Source organism: Camelus bactrianus, chromosome 17 (assembly GCF_048773025.1).
Source record: "Camelus bactrianus isolate YW-2024 breed Bactrian camel chromosome 17, ASM4877302v1, whole genome shotgun sequence".
NCBI classification, from domain to species: Eukaryota; Metazoa; Chordata; class Mammalia; order Artiodactyla; family Camelidae; genus Camelus; species Camelus bactrianus.
In genome coordinates, this window is record NC_133555.1 from 31,866,976 (window position 1) to 31,888,724 (window position 21,749).

At 57.6% G+C, this 21,749-nt stretch overlaps 2 protein-coding genes across 7 annotated transcripts in view; both read right to left on the reverse strand.

Annotated features, from left to right (window-relative positions):
* STAB1 (stabilin 1) overlaps window positions 1-8,383 on the reverse strand; it is a 28,674-nt gene extending 20,291 nt beyond the window's left edge. For all 4 annotated transcript variants that reach the window (XR_012499979.1, XR_012499980.1, XM_074344678.1 and 1 more), the window contains exons 1-8: window positions 7,034-8,383; window positions 6,079-6,347; window positions 1,953-2,089; window positions 1,518-1,633; window positions 1,240-1,325; window positions 1,077-1,146; window positions 578-673; window positions 187-297 (exon numbers count right to left, since the gene is read on the reverse strand). Coding sequence is in view for 2 of the 4 variants with exons in the window: in XM_074344678.1 (XP_074200779.1) it covers window positions 187-297; window positions 578-673; window positions 1,077-1,146; window positions 1,240-1,325; window positions 1,518-1,633; window positions 1,953-2,089; window positions 6,079-6,159 (697 nt within the window). In the remaining 2 variants the exon portion in view is untranslated. The remainder of the gene's footprint in view (window positions 1-186; window positions 298-577; window positions 674-1,076; window positions 1,147-1,239; window positions 1,326-1,517; window positions 1,634-1,952; window positions 2,090-6,078; window positions 6,348-7,033) is intronic.
* Window positions 8,384-8,532: 149 nt separating this feature from the next.
* NISCH (nischarin) overlaps window positions 8,533-21,749 on the reverse strand; it is a 32,755-nt gene continuing 19,538 nt past the window's right edge. The window contains exons 14-21 of one of the 3 annotated variants that reach the window (XM_074344720.1): window positions 17,781-17,905; window positions 16,610-16,659; window positions 14,383-15,789; window positions 12,082-12,448; window positions 11,481-11,637; window positions 10,850-10,978; window positions 10,168-10,329; window positions 8,533-9,768 (exon numbers count right to left, since the gene is read on the reverse strand). In XM_074344720.1, the coding sequence (XP_074200821.1) occupies window positions 9,158-9,768; window positions 10,168-10,329; window positions 10,850-10,978; window positions 11,481-11,637; window positions 12,082-12,448; window positions 14,383-15,789; window positions 16,610-16,659; window positions 17,781-17,905 (3,008 nt within the window). In that variant the 3' untranslated portion in view covers window positions 8,533-9,157. Of the gene's footprint in view, window positions 9,769-10,167; window positions 10,330-10,849; window positions 10,979-11,480; window positions 11,638-12,081; window positions 12,449-14,382; window positions 15,790-16,609; window positions 16,660-17,780; window positions 17,906-20,408; window positions 21,475-21,749 lie in introns of those variants that run through there. The other 2 variants (XM_074344721.1, XM_074344722.1) reach the window with 2 other exon arrangements.

A 21,749-nucleotide genomic window follows, 5' to 3' on the forward strand; every position in this document is an offset into this window, starting at 1 on the left:
CCTCGTCTTCCCCAGAGCCTCCAGCAAGGGTGACCCAAAGATGGGGTGAGCAGGTTGATCTAGTCCCGCAGGGACATTTCTCCTTCCCTGTAAGTGGCCAGATTACACTTGCTGGTTTAAAAGGATGTCTTCCCAGCGCCTGCTCACCCTGAGCTGGGCCCACCGGGCTCTCGATCATAGACTTACCTCGGCATTCGCTGCCCTGCTGGGTGTAGCCAGGCAGGCAGCTGCAGGTGGGGGCCTCTGCAGAACACTGGGAGTTCTGGGGACAGTTCAGGGCCTGGCAGATAGGCAGTTCTGAGTGGAGAGGGGAGAGCATTGCAGGTTGGGGAGGACACAGGAGCGAAGATGCTCCGCCCAATTTGCTGTGTGACTCCGGTCAGGGCCCCACCCTCTCTGGGCCTCTAGGCAGTGGAGGTCTCAGATGATACCCCCTCCCCCTGACCAGTTGTGTGCCTCTCCCACTTAGAAATTAGGCTGCAGGCAGAGATCCTGCTGAAGCTCAGGCCCCATCTTTCACCCAGTCAGCCTCTTCTGCTCTGGCCACTGAAGACCTGCTGCTCCAGTAGCTGCTCACCTTGGTCACATCGGGGTCCAGTGTATCCGGCAAAGCACAGGCAGCTTCCATCCCCGAGCGGCCCATGGCGGCACATGCCATGCACACAGCTGCATACTGGTAGGAACACACAGGGACAGGTGGGACCCCAGCCTCTCCCAGGGGCACACAGGGACATCGAGTCCCGGCCCTCTTCTTCTAGAACTCAGCTCCAGCAGGCACAACTTCAAGAATACAAAGCTGTGATGAATGATCACAGGGTTGGTGGGAGCCCAGGGGAGGCACCTGACCCAGGCTGGGGATTCAGGGAGGGCTTCCTAGAGGAAGCCTCCAAGAAGAGGCCTCCAAGAAGAGCCCATGCAAATGCCAGAAATGTGATGAGGCAAAGCTCGTGTCCTGGGCAGGAAGGGTGAGACTGAGCAGTTGGGAGGGAGTCTGGTAGGAGCTGGGGGTAGGGACTGGGTCTCCACTGGCCCCCAAATGGACACTGGCTTTGCCCTCCTGCCCTGCCAGCACTTACCTGACTGACAGTCAGGCCCGAAACGGTTGGGGTCTCTGCACTCCTGGCAGGCTGAGCCACTGAAGTTTTCCTGGCAGAGGGATATATTGGAAAAGATGCACGAAGTCAGTTAAGTCAGTGCAAACCCTCCACTGCCCCTACCCCAGCCCCACCCGGCTCTTACCTGGCACACGCAGGTCCCATTCCTGTCTATGCCATCCAGACACGTCCCATGGCCGTTGCATGGGGTGTCAGCACCCCCGGGGCACTCTGTGGACACCCCCCCCAGAACTCAGCTCTGCCCCAATTCACCCAACCCCCACAGCTCTGGGTGGCCCCAGACTTGGTCCCTCCCCCAGAGCAGCCAGAGCCAGGTGGCCAAGCTGTGCATTAAATAAGCCATTTGAAAGGGAATGTGGGTGGGCTGGGGTGTAAGGAGCAAGGCTGGGATCCTCCCCCTACCATAGCACTGGGACCCCCAGTAGCCAGGGCAGCAGGCCTTCTGCACCACGTCCTGCCAGCACTCCAGGCTGCAGCCGCTCATGGACACCAAAGAATCTCCCAGCTGCACCTCGTATCTGGGGACCAAGGATGGGTAGGACGATGGGAGGAGCTCCCCCCTGCAGCCTCCCCACTGGGTTCTCGTGCTCTTACTCCACTCCCTCTCTGCCTGGCCACGAGCTGAGCACAGGGCGTGGCTCACAGCAGATGCTCAGTAAAACCACCTGCCCCACACTCTCACTCCTTCCTGCCCGCCTCGGCCCCACTGGAGGGGCCAACAGAAGTGTGGATGAGTGAGCCCCTGCCCTCACTCTCCAGGGCTGCCAGGCTCTCCTGGTCCCCTGCCACCCCATAGGACACCCCTGAAGCAGGCAAGGATGGGGTGAGGGTCCGCACCGGCAGTCCTGTGGTATCTTCTCTGGGGACTCCCGAAGCCAGCCTAAGGGGCACGTCCTCTTCTTGATGGCGGAGCATGGGGTGCAGGGTACATGCGTGACAAACTTGGTCTTCACATCGCAGTGCCTGGACTGCACCTGGGCCACGGGCGGGGTTTAGAATGAGGGACCTGGACCCCACACACAGACCTGACTCTTGACTGCAGTGAGGCCTAGCACCGCTCTCTAGGCCTTGGTTTCCTGCCTGTTAAGCAAGGGTGAGCAAGGGCAGGGAAGGCCCTGAGTCTGGGGCTGTCACTGCCACAGCGTGCCCCTATGTCTACAGCCATGTACCTCTGCCAGGGACCCTAGAGGCACGCCCAGAAGGCTCAGAGTCTCTGCCTTGTGACATGAAGAGAATCTGGCCCCCTCATTCCACTCTGGCCTATTCAGAGGAGGAAATTGAACACCCCGGGGGGGGGGGGTCCTTGCCCGCAGCTGCCCGAGGACCTGAACACAGACTCTCAACCTAATGCTCATTCTCACATTTCATTTAAAAATAAACACTATGGAGAAAAGGGAACCCTCCTACACTGTTGGTGGAAATGTAAATTGGTGCAGCCGTTCTGGAAAACAGTATGGAGGTTCCTTAAAAAAACTAAAAATAGAGTTGCCATATATCGATCCAACAGTCCCACTCCAGGGAACCTGTCCGGAGAAAACTCTAATTCGAAAAGATACCTGCACCCCAATGTTCACAGCAGCACTATTTACAGTAGCCAAGACATGGCAACAGCCTAAATGTCCATCAACAGGTGACTGGATGCAGAAATAGAAGATGTACTTTCTATATATATATCTCTAACTATCTATCTATTTATCTATCTATCCGCAGTAGAATACTACTCAGCTGTTAAAAGAGAGGAGGAAGTAACGCCATTTGCAGCAACATGGATGGACCTAGAGATTAGCATAATAAGTGAAGTTAAGCCAGAAAGAGAAACAAAAATACCATACATTACTTATATATGGAATCTAAAATAAGACACAAATGAACTTATTTATGAAACAGAAACAGACTCACAGACATTAGAAACAAACTTATGGTTACCAAAGCAGAGAGAGGGTGGGAGAGGAGTGTATTAGGAGTTTGGGATTAGCAGATACAAACTACTATATACGGAACAGACAAACAACAAGGTCCTACTGTATAGCACAGGAAACTATATTCAATACCCTGTAATAAACCATAATGGAAAAGAAAAAAGTAAACACTAAATGACAGGCTGACACTGTTGAGGAGAACACAGCGACGTGGTCCCCCATCCCTGAGCACAGGCAGGACACAGCTTCCGAGGAGATGGCTCTCCAGGTGTCACTTTGCTTTGAGCATATCCCCCCCCACCCTTGCTGCCAAAGGACCCCCTCAGCCAGCCCAGGGCCCTCTGGGCTGCGCCGGTGTCAGAGACCCAGGAGTCAGCCCCAAACCCCTGCAGCTGACCCACGTGAGCAAGCACATGCGAGGGGGTCTGAGTGAGTTTGAGCCAAGCAGTCACGTTCCCTGAGCCTTGGTAGCTCACAGCCCCATACACCAGCCAGGACCCAGCGGTCCACTGCCCATCCCTGGACAGGCAGTGCTGGCAGTGAGGCAGCTGAGAGGACCTAGGTTGGAGGCAACCACTGAACTGGGACCGGAGGGATGCATGAGAATTGGTCGGGGTAGTGCTCCTAGCAGAGGGGACAGGAGAGGCAAAAGCCAGGAAGCGGGAACGAGCAAGCGGCCATGGATGATGAGGCAGAGACAGTACAGGAGAGGATGGGAAGGGGCTGGTGGCCAGGCCAGGGAGGGGAGGTGGAGTCCAGAGCAGCCCGTGGGCTCATTTGTGTTTTAAATGGGCCCTGTCTGCTGCCTGGAGAACAGAGGTGGCGACAGGGGAAGACATGGTCACCTGGGTGCCAAGAAATCCCCGGGCCTGCAGTCCCACTAGCTGCCCTGTCACAACTCCCCCAGGTCCACCATCATTGGCCCTACTGTTACTTACAGCAACAAAGTCCCAATAACATATAGCACTGACCCTGGAGGGATGGAAGCCAAACTCTTCGTTGTCAGTGGGAGAAAAGGCCACAGGAAGGTGCATTTTGATGAGAAGAGGTTTGGGAGGCTTGGGGCACGGCCTGGAGAAGCTGAGAAGTTCCCATTTAAAAAATGCTGACCACACAGCTCCAAATGGGGTGAGCCCAGAACATCTCTTTCCAAGAATCCATCACAGATGTGTGGCTCTCAAAGCCAAAGAAAAGGAGAAACAGCGCCTCAATACTGTCTTTTGGTGAACACAGGGCCTCTCCCACAGCTGTGATTTGGTCTTTTCTGCTCATGCCTCTGTGGTCTGCAAAGAGGGAAGTTGCTATGATCGGCCTCAGGCTGAGCTGTGGGGCTGGATGTTGTGGTTACATTCCACCCCCCTCCCAAGGCTTCATCTTTGCTGAGCCAGGGAGCCACTAGGAAGTTGGGTAACTCCAGGGCTGAGCAGCTGCTGGCTCAGGGCAAAGGCTCAGCTGGCGGTGGGCTCCCCCGAGGGCCACCTGGCCAGCCATCGCCAGTGGCAAGGGGACCAGCTCTCACAAGAATGTTGGTCAGCCTTGCATAAGGGCTCGGGGCAGTGAGAGAGCACTGTCCTCACTCTCAGGTAGAGGGGGGTTCAATGAAGTGGTGGGTGAATTACAGGCCCTGTGGTGGATACTCATTCACAAGATGTGTTCATAAAAGTGTGATGGAAAAACCAGCAGGCAAATCACACTTCTCTCTGGGGACCTCACCGGAAGTGGGCACTCAGCCTTTCGGCCAGGCGGCCTGAAGGCAGCATCAGCTCCAGCCCACAATCGTCGGCCCGGCAGGTGGAATGAGGCTGGATCACGGCCTAGTGGTTAATCAGATTCCCTTCTTCCCGAGGGCACCTCAGGACCCAGCTGAGCCAGGTGGGTGCTGCCTTCCACCCTGTCCCAGTCTAGAACTGATTTTGCAACATCTGCTTCCCCCAGAGACACAGCTGGAGAAGGTGAGGAGACATGAGGTGTTAAGCCTCTTGTGAAAAGGTAGAATCCCCCCAAAGCTGGGGCCCAGGGCCCAGAAATCAAACCCCCTGAGAGAGGAAGGGACCCCTAACTACTTCCCCAAGAGTCAGATGAACTTGGCCTCACAGGGGAGGGTCCCTGGAGGCAGGCCCCAGCCAGATGACACTACCTCCATCCCCAGGGTGGGAGGCTCTTTCAGAAACTTTAGTTGGGACAATGTCCCTACTATGTGGCCTGGGTGGACCTGCAGACAGGCAGTCCAGAGTGGGCAGGCTTGCAAGGACCAGACAGCTGCACACTGAGACCCTGCCAGCTCCTCCCTCATGGCTGAATAAGGAACCAACTGCAGACAGTGGACTGGAGCACAGCTCTCAAGTTGGACTGACCCGTGTCATCTTTGGGCCTTGGCTTCCTCAGGCAGAGAACAGGGTCTGCCACTCAGGGGCTGGGATGATTGGAGGGGATAATGCCAGGTGTGCCCAGAACTGTATAATCAGCTGTTCTTAGGCTCAAGGGTACTGCTGTTGGCTGCCGCTTACCCAGAGGGACTGGGGGTGAGTAAACCTCATTCTGCCTCTGGGCACCCTTGGGGCAGGACACAGGCACGCACATGTGCACACACCCAGCACGCCTATGTGTGTTCCATGTGAGTCTCTCGGCTGGTTAGCCCCATGAGGGTTGGGGGTGATCACATCTCCAACCCCCAGGCCAGGGCCACACAGAGACTGGGCCTCAGTCTGGGCACGGAGGGCAGGAGGATGAGCCGGGCTCTGTACCCCCAACCCACAGGCTGGGGAGCCCTGGGACGGCTGTCCACACGGCTGGCTGGCTAGCCAGACACAGAGGAGGGCAGACCAACACATCCCCACATCCCTGCCCCTCTAAGCAGCCAGACACAGACCTCAGCCTGAGGAGGTGGGCATAAGCCCTCTGTCCAGCTCAGAGAAGGTCAGACAAGGACCAGCTGCCCTGTGTGTCCCCAGCCTGTGTCCGATCTGTGGCCCATCCCTCCCTGCTCCCACCACTGGCCAGCGGGGCCTGGATACCAGGTACCCCTGCAACTGGCTCACACTCACCTTCTGCCCCGTGATGAAGCTGGAACCTGCTAGGCAGAGGGCCAGGAGGCAGAGCAGGAGGCAGCCCCGAGGCCCTACCATGGCCGGTGGTGACTGGCGGGTACACTGTCCAGGACAGTCAGGACAGCCGGCTGGGGAACAAGCTCCAGGAGGCAGGCGCAGTGCAGGCAGGCAGGACGGGGGCGGGCAGGCGCTTTAAAAGCCGCTGGGAGGCCCGTCAGCTCACCCCCACAGGAACCCGCCAGGATTTCCTCCTGCATATCAGCAGCCTGCAGGCGGAAGGGAAGGTGCTGGCCACTGACCCCTGCATGGATGCCTGGGCCCTGCTTGGGGCTTCCTGGCCCAGGACCCTCCTCCTGGCATCACAGCCTCCTAGCCCACCATTAGCTACAAGCCTGGGGCCTATGAGAAGTCATGAAACACATTCAAGTACAGATGCAAACAACTTCCCACCCCAAGTACCTGCAAGCCCAGCAGGCTTCATTCAGAGGCTCTGGGGGTTCTGGTGGTTGGGGAGCAGGGCAGCCCCTGAATCAGGTCTGTCTGCCTCCACCTTTCCAGCTGCTGAGGGCACTTGCAGGCCTCTGACTCACTGCGGGACTTCATGCTAAGGGGACAGCCACCAGACTGCTCCTCCTCTCACCTGCCCTAGCTATCCCTCCGCCTGGCCCTGCCCTGCTTGGCACCCGCCCCACCATGCCCCACAATCTCTGCCTCTCTTATCTCCCCGAGGGGCCTCCTCCCTGGCCTCCCTGCGACCTGTAGCCCTCCCTCCCCAGTTCATTCTCCATTCAGCCCTGAGCCTTCCCCATGCCCTCCAGGACCCCCTCCAGGCCAGACAGGCCTCTTTGACCTGCCCCACCCCCACCCCCTACTTTTGACCATGCGGGCCTTTCTAAGCACAGAGCGAGCTCCCTTGGCACTGCTGTTACCCCAGATCCTCATGGAGACTCACCACAGATCAGTCTCAGGTCAAAGGTCTCCAGCCTTCACCTTGTAGCTCTGGCCACCAGCTGACAGTGGTTTTAGTTTATTTTCTCTCTTGCTGGAATGTCAGCTATGGGAAAGCAGGGACTCTCGTGTCTGGCTGGTTCACACACAGATGCACAATTCAGATTGTGGGATGAATGAAAGGTAATTACTTTTATTATCCTGTTACTGGTGCCAGGGAGGCTCAAAGGGGTTAGAGAATTTGTCTAGGGTCCCTTACACTGGTGTTAGGATCCAATCCCAGGTCTGCTGCCCACAGGGCCCTCTGCCCAGTCACTATACTGCAGACCTCCCCCGACTTGGTTCTGTCTACCCGGATCCAGGGTGGGGTCAGCTGTTATATGTTGGGCTGTGGAGCCTGGGGAAAACAGCCCAGGTGGTGAGCCCTATGCATGCCAGGCCTGAACATGGTGGACCCTGCCTCTGGTAAGTCAGTCCCCATTTAGGGATGACATAACTGAGACAGAGACAGGCAGGTGGCCATTTGTACAGGCCTTTGGTAAAGGCCTGGTTGGGGGCAGCCTTATCACCTGCCCCCTCCTCCTGCTCAGCAGGCCCCCCTCCCCGCACCTACCAGCTGAGAGGCCATGGGTTGGTCTTTGAGATCTGGCTGGGGGGATGTGAATGGGGAGACCCTACCTTTGGTGGCTCCTCTCATCCCCCCACAGCCTTCCTGAGGGTGATGGGTCCTCCAGGCCAGGATCCCCACTCCACTGGCACCGAGGGATGCCAGAGAAGCAGAGAAGCTGGTGGGTTGGCTGCTCCCCTCCCACCCCAATTCTGCCTGGCCCAAACTGCCTTGCAAGCTTAGAGCCTGAGGCTCCTGACTGGCCCAGGATAAGAGGGGTAGTGGGCCTCCAGGGCCCCGCAATGAAGATGGGAATGGGCTGAGGAAGGATGGGGCACAGAGGCTGGCTCCCAAAGAAATCCCATGTCCTACCTCAGCAAGGCTCCTTGAGGCAATCATCTCTCAGGTCGTGAATCCAGACACAGATGGCACCGGGACCTCCTCCTCACTATCCACCACCAGGGCCACCTCCCCACAGGCCTTTCCCCCTGCAGGCCATCCTGCTGAGACCCCCAGACTCCAGGCCTGACCCTCACAACAGGCCCAGTGCGACACTCCAGACTGGCAGGAGGCAGGGCAGCAACAGTGTGCCAGCTGTGCCTGAGGAGCTCCATTCCTGTCTACCCTGAGGCTTGTGCTTTAGCCACAGCCCAGTGCGGCCCTGTCCAAAGGTCCCTTCCCACATCCCACGACCCCCACCCCAGGCTCCAGGGACATCCAACCAAAATCTGGCCCTGGGAGAGCCGCTCCCTTTACCCTTCGTGGCCTCTTTCCTCCTTCCTTTCCCTTAATCTCTCACCTTCCTGCATCTCTAGGACACCCTCTACCCTCATGCAACCAACCCTGCACCAATGCCCTGCTGGGACCCCAGCAGCCCTTGAAATAAAAGACCCAGACTGTGTCAAACTTGGCTTTACTGGAATAGAGAAAATGGACAACAGGAATCACACTTGGTGCTGGCAGCACTGGGTCCCCTGCCCCCATCCCTCTCAGCCTCAAGGCCTGGGGGACTCCAGCCCCCACGGGGCTCTCCCACTTGTCTGGACCAGGAGGCCACCCCTTTGGAAAACCGCACGGGGCGAGAGCTTTCAATGTGCATTTTGCTGCCAGCTTCATAATTAGCAGCAAGTACCCACAATGACAGCAACAGCAACAAGACTGGACTTGACATCTCAGGAAAGGATGTGTAAGAGTAAATCAAACCCACGGTGCCACGTGTTAATGATGGTCCCACGACAGAAGACACAACACAGGTGTGCCTGGCCGTGCGGCACCAGGGGCAGGCAACGACCCACAGGAGGCTGACGGCACACGGAGGCCCCGGAGGGGTCAGCGCTCTCACTCCCAAGGTTAGAAAGAACCAACTGAACACACACGTTCACATTCTCTGGGAGGACAGTCAAATGAAGGTACAAAAAGAGAGGAGAAAACATTTAAAAAGAACAAAGAAAGCCTGCTTCCCCGCCCTGAGTGGATGCCAGGCCAGACACAGCGGGCAGCAAGGACCGGCCATGACCCAGGCTAGCCGGTGAGCTCAACAGGCAGCTCTCGGCCGCAAAGAGCCTCCCACTGGCGGGCCAACAGCGAGATGAGCTTCTCTCGGCTTTCAGCGCTGGGGACAAACACCTGCCACTGGACCTCATGGCCCTGACCAGCTCTGGCTGGGCCACCTGGCACCTCCCCAAAGTGGTCCAGAGTGACGTTGCCCATTAGATCGTGGCCCTGCACATCATCAAAAACCAGGGTGAGGGCCTGCGGGTAGGTCTGGTAGCCCATGAGCACGCGGTCCAGGTCCCGGACGCGGCGGCTGTCGTCCAGCCGGTACCGGTCCCTCTGTGGCGGCTCTTTGGCGAACTCGGGCAGTGGGTAATGGACGAAGTCCTCGTCCAGGAGGAAGATCTCGGCGCTGGTGAGCAGAAGCGTTTTGGGGCGCAGCATACCCCTGCAGCGCCCCGGTAGCGGCGAGCCCACCTGGAAGGCCTGCACATACAGCAGGATGCTGAGGGCCGGCGCCTTCTCCGGGTCTGCCATCTTCTGGGCCAGGATGAACGTCAGGTCCCCGATCTCCTCCTCACTGGGGTAGGTGAACTTGACGTGGCTTGAGTGGATCAGCTCGTAGTTCTCCATCTTCCCTGCAAAGAGAGACACCACCAGGACTGGAGCCTGGAACAACTGGCTCATAGTGTGGTGGGACTGGGAGCACCAGCGGCCCCAAGCTACCCAGAGATGGCAGCACGAGCTGCTTGTCTGTGAGAAGCAGGAGAGCCCACTCCAAGCCCCCATGCTCAGGCGGAGGCCCAGAGAGCAGCAGCTCATAGCAGAGCAGACACTTGAGATGCAACTGCTGGATGGTGCGGGTTTGCTGGAACGGAGACTGCCATGGGAAAGCCCATGGAAAACCCAAGCTCACTAAGCAGGAGAAGAGAAAAATGTGAGAGAGAGAAGCAGAGGGATCCGAGGCACAGAGAGGTTCCTCTGGGGCTGCTGCGGCCCTTGGGGTTGGTAAGGAGACCCGAGCTAGGTGGGGGTACCTGTGGTCTTGTTTCCAAACTCAGAGTAGAAGTCTTTGTCGACAGGCTCAGGTGAGGGCGTGCGTTCCAGCAAGGAGAGCACAGCCATGAGATGCTGGAGGAAGCAGTGTGTCAGGTAGCTGTCCCGTGTCAAGCAGGTAACCACCTGCGCCGGGGAGGAGCCTGTGGGAGACAGGCCGGTCACCACTGCAGGTTACTGCTCCCCCAGCCCCGTCCCCGCCCCTGCAGCCATCTCTAGTCACTAGCAGGTCAGCCCGGACCTGAGGATCACAGAGCCAGGGCCAGGACGGACCATGTGGGAAAGCATCACGGGGCCTGGGGAGATGGCCATTTCTCAGCCCGGAAAGGCTGTGACTTTTTTCCGGAAGGGAATACAGAGGCATTAGGGAAAGAGCTTAGTTTTCTCTCTTCAGGAAGTGTGAGTCAGAAACATCCTGCCTGTGAGCCCAGGGCCCGCTCTGCCTGCTCGCCCAGCACTTCGCTCCTGGCCTCCCGCTCCAGGCCCTGGGGGGAGAGTTCTGCACTCTCAGCAGTTCCTGAAGCTGCTTCCTCCCGCTCTGGTGAACTGGCTTGTGAGAGGAGAGATAATCTGCCTGTGATAGTGCACCCACAAAGGAAGGTGGAAGCCCAATGGGGACACTGGACTTCATTCAAAATAGGACAAAGCATAGTGGTCACTCACCCGTCAGCCGGAAATACTGGTCGAAAAGCCCAACGTTGACTACCTGCAGGTCGCTGAGTTTTAAAACAAAACACTGAGAGATGTGGAAGGGACTGTTGTTGTAGTCAGTGTTTTTCTGATGCCAGAAATCTGTGAAGAAGAGAAAAGGATCAAATGTGGTGGTGGCCATGCTGGGCGAGTACAAGGGTCCCAGGTGCGCAGCTGTGTTGAGCAGGAATGGGTCCCCTTGACTGGCCTGGCCTGCTGAGACCTGGTGAGAAGCCACCACCACCTCTACACCAACAAGGCCTCGCGGGCAATGCGTTCTTTGGTCTGACTCTTGCCTGGAGGGTGGAGCCACTAGGAGCCCTACGACTGGCCACTGGCTAAGGCTCCCACTGAGGCCCCAAGGAGCAGAGGCTGCCCAACATCTCCTTGTCATGGACAGGTCCTGGGCTTTCAATGGGCCCTGGCCGGTCGCTTTCACGGCTGGCCTCATACCCCTTGTGACAGCTCCAGGGGGAAAGTGCTGTTACCACCCTCAGTCCTCAGGAAAGAGATTCTGGGCCCAGTGCGGTCGAATCACTGCTGCCTCAGGCCACACAGGCACTTCAGAGACGGAGCCCCCCGCCCGGCACGGCCGGGTGCCTACCCTGCAGCGGCTCTGAGAAGTAGCGGCGGAGGCCATCGTGCAGCACCAAGTACACGGCCTTGGTGGAGAGCAGCACGCAGGCAGTCACCTCCAGCCCCGGGCTCTGGTAGAACACCACCGACGACCACAGGAGGTGCCGCAGCTCCTCGTTTTCCACCTGGACACAGAGGGGCCAGATTTACGGCTGCAGGAGAGGTCAGCCAGGGCAGGGCATGCAGCTCCTCCTCCAGCCCTCCAGCAAGGGCACCCTCTGCCATCCCCACTGCCCAAAAACGGGCCCACAGCCTTGGGTAGGAAGGTGCAGGAGCTTTTCCACATCTCATCAATGTATTATAAACTCAGAAGCAGAGAGGTGTGTGGTGGGGTTGGTTTAGGGCCTGAGATTAGGAATGGCCGCAAGGGGAGGCAGTGACAGGGGACAACAGGCCAGGGAAGGGCAGCCCAGGACCTCCCTAACTCAAGCCCTCAAAGTTGTGAACAGCTGAAGCTGGGGGGAAAGCTGGCACAGAGAAGTCAGGAATCTGAGGCTGACCCCAAGGCGAGCCTATAGCAGCCCCAGGACACCTGTGCCACCTTCCTTCACACGAGCGCCCAGCCCTACCTCGGCAATGCTGCTGTGGAAGAACTCGACAATGGCCCTCCCCTGCAGGCTGGCGATGTGCCGGAGCGACGGGCAGGCAGGCAGGTGCGAGGGGATCTGATTCTCCTCTGACGTGGACTGGATCAGGTGCTCGCTTGGGTATTGGGCAGGAGCCTCAGCTTGTGCTGGGGCCTCAGCTTGTGCCAGGGCTGAGGCCTCTGCTGGGGTATCCTCTGGGGCTGAGGCCTCTGCTCGGACCAAAGCTGGCACTGAGGGCTCCGCCAGAGCTGGGGCCTCTGCCGGGGCCAGAGCTGGGGCCTCCGCTGGGGCCGGGACCTCTGCTGGTGCCGGAGCAAGAGCCTCCTGGACATTCTGGTCATTGCTGCATCTCCCAATTCCCCAAGAAACACCATATTAACACATAGACCCCAACTGGAGATTCGCACCCCATGTATAACATCAGAGTGTGAGGGAACGCATGCACCACACACTACCTCTGAGGTCACCTGGGGATTTTACCCCAGCTCCCTATGGGGAGAGAAAGCAGCGGAGGGAAAGCGCCCGGGCCCTTTCTCTTGGGAGGGAGATGGGAAGATGGGACAGCACTGAGACAGACAGACACATGTGGCCCAAGGACTGAAAAATCATTCTGAGATGGTGGTAAAGGTGTCAGAAATGCCACTCCAGAGTCCAAAGCATGGACCAAGGTGCCCAGGGCTGGGACCTGCGGGCACAGAGAGGTGAGAACCAAAAACTCAAACTGCTCCTCAGTTTGCCTTTGGGGTCTCCTCAGGTGGCTCAGGCTCTCACCTGACTCGGCTACCGCTGCACGTGGCCACGCTGGGTTTTCCCTGGTCTGTTCCAAGCACAAGATCAAACAGTGCTCAGGAAGAACCCTTAAAGCTCACAGAGGTGGGGAGGGCCCTCTGCAAGCAGCCCACATGCCCGTGCCCGAATTGGTGGGTAGTCGTGGATGTCGTCCTCTCAACTGGACAGCCCAGTTGTTGAAAGAGACCCCTGGGGCCCTGATCTTGCACTGGGCCAAACGCCCCCAAGCCCTCTGGCTGTCCTCCTCCTGTCCTGGGAAAGAAATACGTCTCTTGGTGTAAAGCAGAGTGCCTGCTTCCTGCATGCTGTTCCCACTGTGGGCAGGGTCCAGCCAGGCTTGGGGATGACAGGGAAACTGAGACAAGGTGTCACCATCTGAAGTCTCATCACTAGGGTGGGAGACAGGGAGATGGCCAGGCAAGACCACCTCCAGCACAAGGAGGCATCAGGAGTCTCTATGGAGTGCATGGAACTTTAGTTGGGCAAAAGAGGGGCCCCTGATTCAGCCAGGAAGAGGCTAGAAGCCCTGTGGGAGCATCAGTTGAGGGGCTGGGCTGGAGGGAGAAGGCAGGCCCCGTGAGATGCTGCAGTGAGGACTGTCCACCAGGATGGAAGAGGAAGTGAGCCAGACCGGGCCTTAGGGGACAGAAGGGCTGACAAGCCAAGAGCTTTCTTGCCCAGGTCGGGGAAGCCCCAGCATGCCTGAAACTGGGGCAGCAATAAGAGAAAGGGGCACCCTCTAGGGCACAGGGCCCCTCGAGCCCCAGGCACGAGTGAACTGTAGGTCTGACCACAGCCCCATAGGCCCCTATATCCCAACCCCAGGTAACCCTGAGGGAATCCAGGCTCAGGGGGCAGGAATAGTGGGAGGAGAGGAGAGCACAAAAGAACAGGACAGGGTTGCCAACTCCTTCCTCTGCATTTCAGTCTCCCCTTAGAAAAATAGGACTTTGCTCAAAATGACCACCCAGCTCACACAGACAGGTTCCGCCAACAGGTTCCTTTGAAAGGAACTCACAAAATTACATGTAGAGCAGGCCCCTGAGCAACCCAGGTCTTCCTAAAAAGGGGTGTGTGGCTCACCAACAGGGTAAGGCATGGAGCTGGGGGTCAGAGGCAGGTGGTGCCTGAAGCAGTCCTCTAGCTCACAGAGCCAGTCATAGGACTGTGAGCCCAGGGTGTGACACCTAGAGGCTATGCTTGGGCCCAGTGGAGAGGGCCAGAAGCCTGCGGACCCAGCCATGCAGGACTCTTAAGTGGCAGAGAACTGGGCCAGCCCAGCACTGTGGAAAGACAGCTTTCCAGGGCCTCCTCTGAAGCCTTAGGAGATAAGGAGCAGTCTAGCACCAAGCCTAAGGGAGCCACAGGCAACGCTGAGGGGGTTCAGGAGCCAAGGAGGAGATGCTAGAGATCTGGGTAAGGTGAGGGGTCTCAGGCATGGTGTGCACACCAGCCCCCTCCCCCAGTCCCCAGAGAGCCCACGCTCTGTCTCACCTGGCTCCGCCCTCGGCGGGCTGGCCATCCACAAGGGGGCTCTGAGGCCTGCCCCCGGTTGCAGGGCTCTTGGCGATGACCACAGTCTTCAGGTCCTGCAGTGAGGCCCGCAGCTGGTTGTAGATGCGCAGGAAGTGGAACTTCTCATGGGGCAGCACAAAGATGGCGGTGACAAAGCGGTAGCCCACCAGCAACTCGAGCACGTGGCCATCGGCAAAGGCGCCTCGTGGCTGGGTGCAGCTGCGCGTGGGGTCCAGCAGCACGGTGGAGAGTGGCACGCGGCTGAGCTTAAAGCTGTTGCGGTTGCGGCAGTTGTGCGTGCCGCGGTTGGGCATGGGGTTGAAGTCGGCCTTGATGACATTGAGGTGCTGGGGCGTGAGCAGCAGCCAGTAGGGGATGGCGGCAGACTTGACGGCCTCAGAGGGTGCGCAGCAGGAGCGCCGCACGGCAGAGCAGAGCGTGCAGCTGGCCCACTCGATGTTGCCCGAGTAGTCCCCAGCGGCTGTCTGCACCATGCGCTTGTCGCTGTAGACCAGATAGACAGGGAAGCAGCCCTGGCTGCGCTCCTGGCAGCCACCCGCTACCTTATAGAAGGTGAGCAGCTGGCGCAGGAACTCCTGCAGGCTGGTGTGGCTGCCGTAGAGCACGGGACTGCACAGCATAGCCATGTGCTGCGGGGCGAAGCACGAGCGCAGGTCAGCGTGGAACTCGTGCAGGTTGGCAGCGTCTGAGATGATGAAGAGTGTGTTCTCACTGTGCCGCACCTTGAGCACCAGGCACAGCTCCGGCATGAGGAAGCCAAACTCGGTGAGGTCGCCGTGCGGGAAGCAGAAGACGAAGCGCAGGGACGAGAGGATGTGCTGGCTGCTGCCCCGCGACTCCTGGTGCGGGATCTCAAAGACGGCGATGCCGAAGTCAGTGAGCACTAGGCAGGCTGCGAACTGGCGGATGCTGCCCTGCACATGGATCAGGAAGCACCAGAGCACCTTGAGGATGCGGATGTGCTCCAGCAGGAAGTCCTCGTCTGCGCCCAGGGCCCATTCCAGAGCCAGGCGCTCCTCCTCACCCTCCTCCTCCTCTTCCTCCTCCTCTTCCTCTTCCTCTCCAGGCCCAGCCTCCTCCTCCTCCTCCACATCTGGGGGTCCCATTTCGAAGTAGCGGTTCTCAGTAACGTCCTCCTCCTCCTCCTCCTCGTCATCCTCGCCCTGCTCGCCCTGGCCTTCCTCTCGCTGGTTGGCAGCCTCGATCCAAGCAGGCAGCTGCCGCTCGATGGCCTGCCGGATGAGCGTGCTCAGGCGCTGGATGAAGTCCTGGTTGGTGGCAGTGTAGCCAATGCAGGTGAAGGGCAGGAAGATGATCTGGCCAGATCCAGGCACCACCTGGACCTCTGGCTCCGCATGCTCTGGGCTGTGTGGGGAGGGGCCAGGTCAGTGGCATGCTGGGCAGGGACAACCCCACCTCCCACATCTGAATCCTGCTGCAATCCCCTGGCCCGAGGAACTAACCAACAGGTCTCCCGAGCCTCCTACACAGTTGAGACTGCTCCTAGGACAAGTACCCTGGGAGGGAGCTGAGGAGCTAGAAGGCTGGGGCTACCAGTCTAGTCAAGAGTCCACACTTTCAAAGGCCAGACCCAGCCGAACCGGCACAACCCTGCCCACACCATGAGACGCCTCAGTCCTTTAGACACTGGCTGTGAGCTCCAAAGGCAACGAGTGCTCACTTGACAGCAGATCCCCTCAGGGGCACCCAGCAGCCTTTGCAGGTGGGAAGGGTGGGGAGTGGACTAGGTAATTCAAACTCCTCCCCGCCACTACTGCCCTTGGGCAAAGGGTATGCAGAGTGGGGATGGGAAACCTCTTCTGTAAAGGGTCAGAGAGTAAACACTTCAGGCTTTGGGGGCCACCCCACCCACATCATTATTTAAAAATAACTCTAAGAATGGAACAATCATTTTTAGCTCATAGGCTGGACAAAACAGGCAGCGGACCAAACTGGCCTTGATCTGCTGACCCCTTGTGTAGGATAATATGTGTCCAAGCAAAGTTTAGGGATTAGAACTTGGAAAGAGACCAGAGCCCATCTCATCTGTGTTTATTTATTTAAAGGAAGAAATAGTTCTATAGGACTCAGAACAGGCTTTTAACAGAATCTTAGCTACCACTAGCCCACAGCTGAGCATGTGCAGAAGGCCCAGAATGCCTTCTCACAATAACCTCCTCCTTACCTTGCTCCGCCAACAGCTCCTGGCACGTCCCTTAAATCATCAGAAGGTACCTGACAGAGAAGGAAACAGTCAGCCACCATCTGCCGCAGCCATTCCCTGGCATTTACTGGGTGCCGGGCCCTGAGCCAGGTGCCCCACCCTCATGGCCCTGCAGGTGGCTCCTTGCCATCCCCACATTCCATCCTGGGGTGGATCCCAGGGCCTGGAGAGGCAGACAGACTCACCTAGTCACCCCACCAGTGCACAGCAGGGGTGAGATTCCCAACTGTGTCTGATCCCAGCCCACGCTCCCAACCCCTGGGCCAAAGCCTCTTGTGCCTCTGGGTCTGGCACCTGAGCGTTCCTTGTGCCATCCCAGAGGGTCCATGTGGACTATCTACCAATTTGATAATGGGCCAGCAGAGGACAACGGTGAGCAGAGGCTGTGCAGTGTCTGGCAAGGCCCACCCAATGGGCAGGGGGAAGACTCTGGGCTCGGGAGCCTCCTACCGTGACCCTGGGGTGGCGGGGTCAAGGAAGAGAGCCGTGGAGTGCCCAGACAGAGCAAGGGCTGTCCACTACCCTAGTGCCACATGTGCAGAAGGCCCAGACCCTGTGTTGGTAAAGAGGGCTGGAGGAAGGCGCAGGTACCAAGCACACTCCCCATGCACACAGCAAACAACCCCTCACACCACACTTGCCATCCTCCTCTCTTCCTAGGACACAGTGAGCTGCTCAGGAACCCTCAGCAGCAGCCACAGAGGAGGTACCAGAGTCATGCCATGTCCAGACTACCAGGGTGACATGCAGGAATGGGCAAATTGGCCCAGGGATGCCAGGCAGCAGGGCAGAAACTCTTCCTGATGGGTCTGGAACCCAAACAAGCACCCCTCCAGGGTCTTCTGAACTACTTTCCCCAGGGAGTCTGCTCACATGTGCTAAGGGTCATCTGGCTTTGTCCCCCAAGGCCCAGTGAGAGAAAACCACCTGTTCCCATCAGCCCAGAGAAAGACAGAGACAGACAGACAGATGCTGACTGAACACAGACCCCTTAACCACAAAGCAGAGTACACCAAGCACTGGCAGCGCCTGCCACAACTCCAGCCAGGCCACCTCCTACTTCCAGACAGCCTCAGGCAAAAGAGTTGGCTGCAGAGATAACCAACCCCCAGAAGCAGGAAGAGGATGTTACCTGTCCCGCAGGGATGGACTCTAAGGAATCGGAGCATCCCCGGGCAATGGGCCGGTCCTCGGGAGTCAGACTGTCAGTGGATGAGAGGCTGCTGGCCAAGGCCTCCTCTTGCACGAACATGATTCCTGGAGAGACCAGGGGCAGGCGGGTGGGGCAGGCGGGGCAGGGAGAGCAGCCATTCAACAATCAGGGCTGGGCCCTTGGGCTATTGGCATGGCTGGGGGCTAGCGAGACCCCCAAACCCAGCCACGTGGATTACAGAAGAAAATGTTAAAACTGAAATCGTACAATAACTGGAAAAACAAACGAATGCTTATCTAATCTCACGGTAGGGAGAGACTTTCTGAGCCTAAATCCAAAGGAAGTAACTGAGGTGTGACTACGTAAAAACAACTCCAAGTAAAAAAAAAAACCCTAAGATAAATCAGTCAAATGAAGTGAGAAATAAGTGCTTGCAACATTTGACAAAAGCTTGTATCAGTAAAAAGCTCTTATAGATAACAAAAAACAAGGGGAGAAAATGAGAACTCCCATTAGGAGACTGCAAAGAATGAACAGACGTTCCACACAAGAATGGCCAATGGACTTAACACACAATACAAGCTCACCCTCCTGAGCCATCAACAAAGGGGCAAGTTTTGCCTCTCACTTTGGCAAAGGTCAGACTGCGTGGCCTAACTGGGCGGAGGCCGGCACTGGGGTGCAGGCGGCCCTGCCCGTTTGGAGAGCAGTTTGGCAATATGTCCACCAAGAGCCTTAACTTAAACATCTTCACTCCTAGAGCCTCTTTCTGGGGAAATGGCTGAAGCCTCCAGCCCACCCGCTGCCTCCCACCATCTGACACCGCTACAGAGCTTCATAGACACCAACACACCGGCCCCTTCACTGGAAGGCCAGGCCTTCTTGCGGGGTCCGGTTTCCTCCAGGACTGGTGAGGACAACCCACACCCGGCCTCCCACAGGACACACACCACTGACCCTCCACTAGGCCGCCTCCCATGGACAGCACCCCGAAAACACATGGTGTTCTTAAAGCCTGCTGAGGCTGTTTTATGCTTGCCTGGACGCATTATTTTGCTCCAGACATGTTCTAGACTGGTTGAGGGTAAAGCCTTTTTTAACCTTAAATGCCGCTGGCTGGCTGAATGCTGGGCGTCAACCCCTAGTTTCCCAGAAATCTGGAGAAGACCAGGGCTTGCCTCCAAAGCTTGGCTTCACCACCATTCACCATGGCCCAAGAAATGACTCAGAGAACTCAGAGCCCCAGAGGTCACAGACCCTTGCCCAGCTCAGCCACTGCCCGGGGACAGGACACTCACACAGCCCAGGTCCTCTGCCCATGGGGTAGGCAGGCAGATGGCCCAGGCCCAGTCACCCCCCAGGGCGCAGCAGCAGGGGCTGTGCCCAGGCAGGACGGGCAGCAGGCTCTCAGCCAGTCATGAAGCATGCTGTTCTCTCCTGCAATCCACCCGCTCCTCCCTCACACACTCAGACCCTACCATCCTCCAAGATTCACCTCACACACCACCTCCACTGCAAAGCCCTCTCTGCTCGAGACAGACCTCTCCCTTCCACAAATGCCCCAAATCATTCTGCCCCGTTCTCCGTTAGGCGTACAGCTCGTCATCCCAAGAAGCCCCAAGTTTCTCAGGGTCTCTGTCCCGGTCATCTGGAAACCCTCCAGTAAGGACGCGGGGAGGACAGCCCTTCCTGACCACGTCTGAGCCAGGAGTAGTGCCGAGCACCTCCCCAGAGTGAGCTCACGCATGCCTCCCATTATTTACCACAGTTCATCAAATCTAAGATGTGCAGAGGTGGCACCATCCTGGTCTCAGCAGGTGTCCACTGAAGGTTTTCATACAACTCTCACGAATACCAGCTGGCTGACTGCAGCTATGAGATGCCACTGACTGAAAGATGCACTTCAATTTCAGAGAAGTCACAAGGGGGAAACATGTGCATCTTAGAATCGACGAAGTAGGCTGGAGAAAACAGAGCTTCGGGAAGCAGCAAGTTGCTTCAGGGAATGAGGCCAGGGAAGCTGGGACGCAAACTCAGGTGACTGAGTCTGGGTGCCTGCTGCTAACCACTTCTCGACAGCCTCCTCTCAGCCCTTGAACCTGGCTGGAGAGTCAGCTGGTCTTTGCACATCAGCCCCTGTTGGGCATAACTGTCCATGGCTTCAACAAGCTGGCTACCAGCTCCTGAGATGAACGCAGGCCTGGTGCTGACTGGACAGCGCCCCCTCCAGGCAGGCCCCTGAGGGCGCAGTTTATTCACAAGTATGTTCACTTCTACAGCATCAGGCTGGGAGCAAAACTGCTCCCCCCAGGGAGAAACCCTTGCCCATCCAGGCAAGACCCAGTAGCACATAGCTGAACACAAACATCTGTGGATTCCTCCACATTAGCGAGAAAAGGCAACATTTTCCTGCCACTACCCACCCAAGCCCTGTTTGGAGCTGAGGAAATGTGGACAGGGACAGTCTTTCTGCTTCCTTCCTGGATTGTGGTTTGTACAAACAAGTGGTCAGAAAGGGCCAGAGGATGGGACAGGGACAGCAGAATTCTCAGACAGGGGCCCAACCTTTGCTGTTTCTCACAAAAAGGAAAGAGATGTGCACACAGAGACATCCACTGCAGTTTTATTTATAAGAGGTGCAAATCTGGAGACAACGTCTCAATGTCCAGTAGTGGGAATGGGGGCAGACTAGGGAGCCACGCCATAGCATGTCCCTAGGAGCGGGGGCAGTGAGGAAGGGGGCTGAGGCCTGGGCCTGGCTGGTACAGGGGCTTCACCACCAAAGGGGGTGCAGCCTCCAGCTGTGGCCTCAGGGGCAGATGCCTCACTCACTGCCCGCAGCTCGCTCGTTCACTCATGCACTCACTCATTATTTGACTCCACAAACGCTGACCGAGACTGGCTGGTCCCCGAGGATACCTGCCATGTCTCCCTGTCCCCAGAGCCTAGTCACATGGTTCCCCACAGGCCCCCAGTGCTGTGACCAGCAGCTCAAGGTGGCAGGAGACAGGGTTAGGGAAGCATCTTTGCAATGATACAAACCCCCTCCTGTTATACGTAAAAAAAAAAAAAAAAACAACAACAAAAAAACAAACCCGAAATTGCTCAGTCAAGAGTGTTACAAAAGAGGATGGAGAGCAACCCCGGCACTAACGTCCCCTCCACTCTCAGGAATGCTCGCTCACGTCTCACGGTGGTAACCTTGGTGGCTGCCCTGCAGCGGGCTCTCTGACTTAACCAAGCACTTCTCCCTTCTCACCCAGTCTCCCTCTCTCTGACGTGATGGCTGCAGGGTATTTCGGACCACAGCTCAATCCCCCTCTCTCTCCGATGTTCGCCACATCCCATGTTTTGCTAGCATAAATAGTGCTGCAGTGAGCATTTCACCTCCCCCTTCCCCGTTATCTTATCCTGTTAAGATAAAATCCCCACCAGTGGGGTTACCGGGTCAAGGGGTGGGAACGCTTTTCTGGCTCTTGAAACATAGGGTCAAACTGTTTTCCCAAGACCTCACACCAAGTTCTCCGTCTCCAGGAGCCCGGGCGGGCGGCGTTCTTTCCTGTGTGTCCCGAGCCTCGGCTCCACTCGGGACGGCACACCCTCCCCTCTTCCGTGGGGGCCGGGCCAGCAGACACTCATGGGACCTGCTTCACTCACTCATCTCCGAGGATGCCTGGGTTCAGAGGTGAAAGCCCTTTGAAAACGCTAAGACAGTGGGTGGGTGAAAGGGATTGGTCTTCGATGGGTCCACAGACAGCCCATCTCGGCCCCACCAACAGTGTTTGGTGCTGGGTCACACCACACTGGCCACAGCGATGAGGGATTGGGGCGCCCAACTTAAGGAAGTAACAAGGCCTGGCTTCCCATTAACAAGGAGCCTGTCTGCCCATACTGCCTGTGGGGAGTGGGGTCTTTAGGGGCCAGCAGCCCTGAGCCTGTTCAGAGAGC